At 41.7% G+C, this 8,929-nt stretch overlaps 1 protein-coding gene across 3 annotated transcripts; it reads left to right on the top strand.

The window, feature by feature from the left end:
- Positions 1-1,218: 1,218 nt before the first annotated feature.
- LOC118938809 (bile acid-CoA:amino acid N-acyltransferase-like) lies at positions 1,219-7,313 on the top strand. 3 transcript variants are annotated; one of them, XM_036944491.1, is made up of 10 exons: positions 1,219-1,334; positions 1,494-1,696; positions 4,132-4,231; positions 4,339-4,696; positions 4,905-5,024; positions 5,181-5,263; positions 5,412-5,505; positions 5,571-5,651; positions 5,743-5,884; positions 5,996-7,313. In XM_036944491.1, the coding sequence occupies exons 2-10, from the start codon at positions 1,507-1,509 to the stop codon at positions 6,124-6,126; spliced, it is 1,299 nt and encodes a 432-aa protein (XP_036800386.1). In that variant the 5' UTR covers positions 1,219-1,334; positions 1,494-1,506; the 3' UTR covers positions 6,127-7,313. The 3 variants fall into 3 exon arrangements, with proteins under 3 accessions (XP_036800386.1, XP_036800385.1, XP_036800384.1); XM_036944490.1 differs by lacking the exon at positions 1,219-1,334 and having other exon boundaries at positions 1,345-1,696; positions 4,393-4,696; XM_036944489.1 differs by lacking the exon at positions 1,219-1,334 and having other exon boundaries at positions 1,345-1,696.
- Positions 7,314-8,929: the final 1,616 nt, after the last annotated feature.

Raw genomic sequence — 8,929 nt, 5'->3', positions numbered from 1 at the left:
ATTGTTTGAGGTCTTAGCTGATTTATTTTGAATATCCCATGATGTCAAGCAAAGAGGCACTGAGTTTGAAGGTAGGCCTTGAAATACATCTACAGGTACACCTCCTATTGACTCAAATGATGTCAATTAGCCTATCAGAAGCTTCTAAAGCCATGACATAATTTCATGGAATGTTCCAAACTGTTTAAAGGCACAGTCAACTTAGTGTATGTAAACTTCTGACCCACTGGAATTGTGATACAGTGAATTATGTGAAAAAATCTGTCTGTAAACAATTATTGGGAAAATTACTTGTGTCATGCACAAAGTAGATGTCCTAACTGACTTGAGAACTATAGTTTGTTAACAAAAATGTGTGGAGTGGTTGAAAAACAAGTTTTAATGACTCCAACATAAGTGTATGTAAACTTCCGACTTCAATTGTACATGCTGACACAGCATCATTCAAAGACTGGAATTTGATAACCCTGGTATTGGATATGACTGAAAAAGACATTCATACCTGAACTGCACCTTTATTTGCCAAGGTAGAGTACATGATCAGTGAATATATTAAATGTACAGACTACAATGTAGGGATCTCATGCAAGTTAATAACTACATGCATAAACAATCTGAATCCTTGAGACAACGTTTTATTATATTCTACTCAATCCATAGGCTTCATTAGTGTCATTCAGACTGTTTTGAAGTTGATACAACTGGCTATGAGAGCTGAGGTTCATAGCTAGGTTCTGAACTAATATGTATACCAAACGTTTGGGTTCATACACAGATTGGCAAGATAGCTAGCTACACATCCATAGGCATACAGGTATTTTTATCCTCCACTGTACAATAAGCAAGAACATAGCTGGACACTCAATACGCTGGACACTCAATTTGCAGTAAATACTTTAGCTAGCTAGATTCTTTGCATCCACTGTTTCACAAGACGATAGCCTGGTTTGCTGGTTGTTTCAGGTGTCCCTAAAACATGAAACAACCAGAATTACAATTTCATACTCATGTCACAACACCCATAAAGCTAACTGGCTAATGTCAGCTAGCTTGATTAATTGTAATTTTTGTAAATTAACTTTATGATAAAAAAATGTGTAATCATTTGTCACTACATTAACTAACATATTCCTGTCAACTGTAAATGTTTTGCATGATTCGTTATGACATTATAATCACTTCCATTTGCTTCGATTCTAGTATTTTTGTCACCCTCAACTTTGTGAGCAGTGCCGCACGGACTTTGAACTTTCCTGCACAAGCAAAGTTGTCTACTCGTACCTAGCTATATAATGCGGTTATCTATGTCAGTTGTCATTATCGAATAACTCAGTGTAAGTAAATTTGGACACAAAGTTTGAAGCGAATGTGACTCGTTAGCCAATTCGTTCTGTCGCCAAACAGTTTTCACAGGTTAAAGCCAGAACAAATGGAATGTCAATCCCACCATCTTTACCAATATGCGGTTGTTTCTGTCTTGTCTTTTTCTACAGGTGTTTGTCCACCATGGTTGGGACTTACCCGCTTCTATCAGTGCAGCCAATGCGGGGGCTCGTGGATGAGAAGATCCAGGTAGTTGTGAGGAATTTACCTCCAGCGCTCTCGGTGACACTGCATTCCCTTCATCGCTCTGAGGATAATGACTTTTGGGAGGCATTCGGCCATTACACCAGCAACGACCAAGGTATGGTGACAGGTAAGGTTTGTGACTGCCGACCGGGCTGACAGACAGGCTTCTTGGATGTAGTCTTGGTCTAACTTCTGTATGAAATCCCATATACTCTTGTTTAATTCAATTACACGTTGTCCTGTTGGTCGCCAATAAGATCAGCACGCGCTGAAACATGAGATGCTGGCGGCTGGCCAATATTTTTGCCTTCTATTGTCATCAAGTTAGTACAATATCACTGTACAACACAGCAAACCTTGAGTAAAAGATAGCAAAATAGATGTTATTAAAACCAATATGGTTGTTTGTAGCTCCCTCCAGTAACCACGAGCAAAACTGGTGGTTTTATTCTGTAGTTTTAGTCATAATTATCACCTTCGTGAGAACTAAAGTAAATGAAAATACAGTTAAGCACACTCTTACAATTCTTGTTTTATGAGTGACTTATTAGCTTGACACAACTCTGATGTGCATGGGGTGGCAGGGTAGCCTAGTGGTTGGAGTGTTGGACTAGGAACTGAAAGCTTGCAAGTTAACCCACTGTTCCTAGGCAGTCATTGAAAATAAGAATTTGTTCTTAACTGACTTGCCTAGTTAAATAAAGGTAAAAAAACAAAAAACCTACATAAAACCAGTTTAGCCAGAGATCTAACCATATCAGATTAAACACATAAACAAAGGAAAAATACCTTGTTGGCTGCTTATTGTAGAAGGGAGGATATCCCAAACTTCACACGTCTTATTCCTGTCATGAATTCACGCTTCATCCTTAACTTCTTAAGGTATAGGGGGCAGCATTTTCACTTTTGGATATATAGCATGCCCAATTTCAACTTTCTGCTACTCATGCAGGAATTATAACGTTACCATCCTAACATACACACTTCAACCGTTACGAACTACACCAGGACACTGTGTGGGATTGCCTCACCCCAAAAGTGTTGCTACGATAATAATCCCCATTACAACAGTTAGCCAAGTAGTTCTGTTTTACAGTTTCCCCCGCATAGCGAACACGTAAACAATTCAAACAAAAAACAACGACAAAGACTGACAGGTTAGTTGTCAGTTAGTCATGCAGTGGACCTGTAGTCGGAAGTAGTATAATTCTTCAAATGCAACACACGTTGAAAGGCGTGACCAAAGTTGGTCAACATCTTGGTGTTACGAATCCCTTTTGGCCCGATAGTCTAGAGGGGATGGTAATGAGACCCGTAACATAACTCATGCAAATTATAATTGTGACAAAGTAAAAGTGAGAACGAAATAACCACGACTACTGAAATCTACCGTCAAACACAGGGTTTATTAATAAACACACGGTAATGGGGGAGCAGGAAAAGGGGCTGAGCTGGACCCAAGGAAAGAAACCATAAGTATTCAAAAAAACCCTAAGCTAGACTAGCCTACTTTAACAACAGCTAACTAACCAAAAATACAGTGGGTGGTCCGCCCAGTTCCAACTAGTGTATGTAACAAAGTCTACCTACGGGTAGTGTATGCCCATGGGCGACTTGTCTTGGTTTCCCCTTTTCCCACCAGCAAACAAACACCATAACCAAAAACAATACTCACAGGTGATGACAAAGTGCTATGGAGGTGCTCAAACAAAAGAGGGCTCAAGACAGAGTGAAACAGAGATCTACATACATGGCATTTACAGAGAGATTGAGCTCTAGAGCAAACAACTGATGGGGTTTTTAAACCAAGGGAAAGGAACTGTGATTGGGTAGGAAACAGGAGGAGGTGTGTCTTCTGATTGATGATTGGATTGGTGACTGATTGGGGAGTGATGATTTTCACCTGTGAGGGGAGAAGGAGAGAAGACACACAGGATAATTGTATCCGTAACACTTGGCAATAGTGTTCCACTAGAACACGCCCAAGCAAATTAACACCAAGTTCAAAACAACTGAACTTTGATATTGGAAATATTCGACTTCAGTGTGTTCAAGGCAACTGGGCTGAGCTCCGACTAGGAAAAAAAACATTTTAAACTGTCAATCAACTTGGAATTCCAAATCGGGAACTCGGCCTCTTTCTTAAACTCACTGACATCAATATTAGTTTTTTCTCAGTTTTGAAAGCACCATTCAGTGTGTTTGAGAATTTAAAAAAAAGTAATCTTTGTTCTTTACTGGCTTGCCTAGTTAAATATGTTATTGTTTACAATGACGACTTACACCGGTAAAACCCTGATGGCACCGGGCCAATTGTGCACTGCTCTATGGGATCCCAATTACAGTTGCTTGTAATGCGGCCTGGAATTGAACCAGAGTGTCTGTAGTGATGCCTTTAGCACTGAGATGCAGTGCCTTAGACTGCTGCGCCACTCGGGAGCCCCAGTTGACAGACTGACAACTCCTAAAAACGAGCTCTGACTACAAAAATAGTTTTGAACGGTCATCCAACTCCAAAGTCCAAGTCAAACTCAAGCCTCTTTCTCTTTTCTGTTTATGTAGTTGCTAAGGATGCCAGTCTTGGAGGAACATATGAAGGAGCAGAGCCCATGGGTCTACTGTGGAGCATGCAGCCTGTTCCAGGCAGTCGGACAGGCCTCAGGTAATACACCAATGCAACTCAATATTTGGCGTCAATTTTACATAGGATAAACATCATTTAGGGTGACCGGGCCCAGCTGGACAAGTCAAATAAACTCTGTCTCTCAGGTTGAGAAAGATGGATGTCCTCACTCCTATGGTGGTACACATCTCTGTGTACAGTGGGCACATGACTGAGGGCTTCAGCAAGCAGTCTCCTCTAGCGACCGTTGTCACAGAACGATGGTACATGGCACCGGGTGTGTGCAGAATTCACATCAGGGAACACGGAGTCCGAGGGACCCTCTTTTTACCCCCAGGTCCTGGACCCTTCCCTGGGGTGTTGGATATGTGGGGAGGGGGTGGGGGGCTGGTGGAGTACCGCTCCTGCCTCCTGGCGTCACACGGTTTTGTTTCCATGGCGCTAGAGTACCTTTCCCATGACAAGAACAGAACCTCAGACATCGAATCAACAACCTACTTTGAGGTGAGTCTCATACTGTGTGCCTACATGCTTGTGCTTGTCTTAATGTTCAGAAACAGCCCTGAGAGGGCAGAGTCCACTCCTGTGACTCATTATCCATACTCACTGTTATATTACATCACCTCACGTTATATTACATCACATCTGCTACATTGGATCCTACATTGTATCTTTATCACTTGACCTTGAGCTCTATCTCTCTGTTATGTAGAAAGCGTTCAGGATTGTGCAGGAGCACCCTCTGGTGATGAAGGACAGAGTTGCTCTGTTTGGTCTCTCCTTAGGCGCGTCAGTCGCCCTCAACTTGGCAGCCTACTCCAAAGACATCAGCGTGAGCCTCTCCCTCCTACTCTCCTCTTTTTCCTCCAGATTGGAGCTTTATAGAGTGAATTCAGATTCAGTAATCTTTATTGTCCCAACCCTGACCATGTGCATATGCTTATGAGTTTGTTTCGTGTGTAAACTATAAATACTGTGTGTATTCCAGCCCAAATGCTGTGTGTGTATCAGTGGGAGTCACGTCCACCGGGTCAACCAGGCTTTCAGCAAAGTGTTTAGAAAGATGAACAAGTGAGTGGTGTGTGGCTGAAAAATAAACCTAAATCTGTGTGAAGTGAAGGTACCGTGATTATCGTGAAGTGAAGGTACCGTGATTATGAAGCTTGTGACATACAGCCCAAATGAAGAAAAATAAACTAAAAACACTATTTATTGCCAGGGATGGGTATAAGACCCGATTTGATGAAGAGGGCCGTGTGGTCTGGAGAGACTTCATTCTGCCTATCCCAACCGACCTTGGAGAGAAAGTGGATGTAAGTCAACACACACAAACACACACACTGTGGGTTTGTTTACTTATTGCCGTGTCTTCTGACAGATGGGGAGGATAAAGTGTCCATTGATGTTGGTCGTCGGGGAGGATGATCAGAACTTGGCGACAGTGGAGTCTGCCAAGGACGTGAGTACATACACAACCATGATTACAAGCTTCCTATGAAATCCATAATTTTCATTGACGCTGAATGTTACCTCTAACTTCTGACCTGCAGATGACCCAGATGATGCGTGCAGCGGGTAACGAGCACCTGCTGACCATTCTACAATACCCTGATGCTGGACACCTCATTGAGATGCCCTACACACCCCACTTCAGAGCCAGCAGCTTCATAGTACAGCAAACGGGACAGAAAGGTACTGTACACACAACTCACATCTATAGTATACACACCTGAACTAAGATGTGTGTGTGTGTATATATATATATATATATATATATATCTAATGATTGTGTATGTGTTGCAGTGATGGTGTTGTGGGGAGGGTACACCAAGCCGCATGCCGATGCTCAGGAAGACTTTTGGGAAAAGAGCCTTAGCTTCCTACGGCAACACCTCTACCCCAGCCCTGACTCTGTCCCTAAGGCCAAGCTGTGATGTCACACCCGAGGAGCATCAGGGCCTAGTATGATTGACTAAGCTATAACTGTTAAAATAAATTAACATTTAAAATATGATAAAGTCTAAGCCTTTGGGGGGGATGTGAGGGTTCTACTAAGCTATCATGGAATTGTTTTAGTCATACCATAGATAATTTTGCTATTTGATTTAGAATTGTAGGACTCCCAAGCCAGGTGTATGCTACACGATTTTGGCCCCGATTTAGCTCTCCCAGACAAGTTTTTGAAATTGAAGACCAAATCCCCATGTCGTTGCCTACTCGTGGCGTTTGGCCGTCACAACGCTCATTTAATGTGAGCGGGTCAGATACAGTCTGAGGGCTACTAATCTCATCTTTGAGCAGTCCCAGACGTCCTGATATTTTCAAAATGTTTTGAGAGCGGGTGATCAGCAATAGCCAATGAGAGCTCGCCAGAGAAGAAACCAGTGAGATGATGATATTTCTCATCACCCAGAATGTGAGCTACTACTACTACTACTACTACTCAAAGTATGCGTTTTTACTTGCCTTTAACCAAAGCATCAAATCGTTGCAGTTCACAAGCAAAGTTATTCAATTCAAAATGCTAAATATTTCAAGTCAGTATGGCAAGCGTGAATGTCTGACTGAAAACGTTTGAGGCTGCTTTGAGCCACTGCTCGTTGTAGCTATGGTAACAATCTAATCACTTAATTATTTTTGCGAGACAGCGTGGTATCGAGAATCCTAACGACCAAGTGAAGAATCTTGTAGTGTGTGACTCCTGTCTTTGCCATGTCGTTTAGTGTGCGCACCACTACATTGTCAAGAGAAGAAAACGTCAGGAAAGACGGTTGTTTAATGTGAGAGACTCAGCGAAGTTAGGATTTGGAAAGTTGTGTAGTGTACATCTGGTTTTAGGTATTATTTTAAAAAATGATTGCATAAAACATTGAATTTGGTCTTTACTACTATAGCCCATAGAAACGCATTGAATATAACACATTCATAAATGGCAAAAAAGACAGTCCAAAAATGTATCATAAGGAATTACATTTTTTTGTGAGAAGACCAATTTTCGAGATTTCTCGGTCTGACAAACACCTCAGATGTGCAATGTCAACATAGGCGGATGCGGTGGATTGAGACACACCCCACGAAAAAAAAACACAGTGCCTTGCGAAAGTATTCGGCCCCCTTGAACTTTGCGACCTTTTGCCACATTTCAGGCTTCAAACAAAGAAACTGTATTTTTTTTGTGAAGAATCAACAACAAGTGGGACACAATCATGAAGTGGAATGACATTTATTGGATATTTCAAACTTTTTTTACAAATCAAAAACTGAAATTGGGCGTGCATAATTATTCAGCCCCCTTAAGTTAATACTTTGTAGCGCCACCTTTTGCTGCGATTACAGCTGTAAGTCACTTGGGGTATGTCTCTATCAGTTTTGCACATCGAGAGACTGAATTTTTTTCCCATTCCTCCTTGCAAAACAGCTCGAGCTCAGTGAGGTTGGATGGAGTACATTTGTGAACAGCAGTTTTCAGTTCTTTCCACAGATTCTCGATTGGATTCATCTACACATTCCATTGTAGATTTGGCTTTATGTTTTGGATCATTGTCTTGTTGGAAGACAAATCTCCGTCCCAGTCTCAGGTCTTTTGCAGACTCCATCAGGTTTTCTTCCAGAATGGTCCTGTATTTGGCTCCATCCATCTTCCCATCAATTTTAACCATCTTCCCTGTCCCTGCTGAAGAAAAGCAGGCCCAAACCATGATGCTGCCACCACCATGTTTGACAGTGGGGATGGTGTGTTCAGCTGTGTTGCTTTTACGCCAAACATAACGTTTTGCATTGTTGCCAAAAAGTTCAATTTTGGTTTCATCTGACCAGAGCACCTTCTTCCACATGTTTGGTGTGTCTCCCAGGTGGCTTGTGGCAAACTTTAAACAACACTTTTTATGGATATCTTTAAGAAATTACTTTCTTCTTGCCACTTCCATAAAGGCCAGATTTGTGCAATATACGACTGATTGTTGTCCTATGGACAGAGTCTCCCACCTCAGCTGTAGATCTCTGCAGTTCATCCAGAGTGATCATGGGCCTCTTGGCTGCATCTCTGATCAGTCTTGTCCTTGTATGAGCTGAAAGTTTAGAGGGACGGCCAGGTCTTGGTAGATTTGCAGTGGTCTGATACTCCTTCCTTTTCAATATTATCGCTTGCACAGTGCTCCTTGGGATGTTTAAAGCTTGGGAAATCTTTTTGTATCCAAATCCGGCTTTAAACTTCTTCACAACAGTATCTCGGACCTGCCTGGTGTGTTCCTTGTTCTTCATGGTGCTCTCTGCGCTTTTAACGGACCTCTGAGACTATCACAGTGCAGGTGCATTTATACGGAGACTTGATTACACACAGGTGGATTGTATTTATCATCATTAGTCATTTAGGTCAACATTGGATCATTCAGAGATCCTCACTGAACTTCTGGAGAGAGTTTGCTGCACTGAAAGTAAAGGGCTGAATAATTTTGCACGCCCAATTTTTCAGTTTTTGATTTGTTAAAAAAGTTTGAAATATCCAATAAATGTCGTTCCACTTCATGATTGTGTCCCACTTGTTGTTGATTCTTCACAAAAAAATAGTTTTATATCTTCATGTTTGAAGCCTGGCAAAAGGTCGCAAAGTTCAAGGGAGCCGAATACTTTCGCAAGGCACTGTATATAAATAAATTAGATTTTATTTTCTTTTTCGTTTGACTCACCCTCTCCGCTTCTCAACTTTTTTTCCTTTTTCTATCTCTATTATCCCTCCCT

The sequence above is a fragment of the Oncorhynchus mykiss genome, chromosome 15 (genome assembly GCF_013265735.2).
Source record: "Oncorhynchus mykiss isolate Arlee chromosome 15, USDA_OmykA_1.1, whole genome shotgun sequence".
In the NCBI taxonomy this organism is placed as follows: domain Eukaryota; kingdom Metazoa; phylum Chordata; class Actinopteri; order Salmoniformes; family Salmonidae; genus Oncorhynchus; species Oncorhynchus mykiss.
The sequence above is the reverse complement of the archived record's forward strand: the minus strand, read 5'-3'. Positions and strand labels throughout refer to the sequence as shown.

Excerpts from the sequence above, each read along its gene's own strand:
- LOC118938809 (XM_036944489.1), top strand. The coding sequence starts at position 1,435 with ATGTCAATCCCACCATCTTTACCAATATGCGGTTGTTTCTGTCTTGTC. Across the intron at positions 4,232-4,338 it reads GGCAGTCGGACAGGCCTCAG|GTTGAGAAAGATGGATGTCC; the intron begins GTAATACACCAA and ends TCTGTCTCTCAG. Across the intron at positions 5,025-5,180 it reads CCTACTCCAAAGACATCAGC|CCCAAATGCTGTGTGTGTAT; the intron begins GTGAGCCTCTCC and ends TGTGTATTCCAG.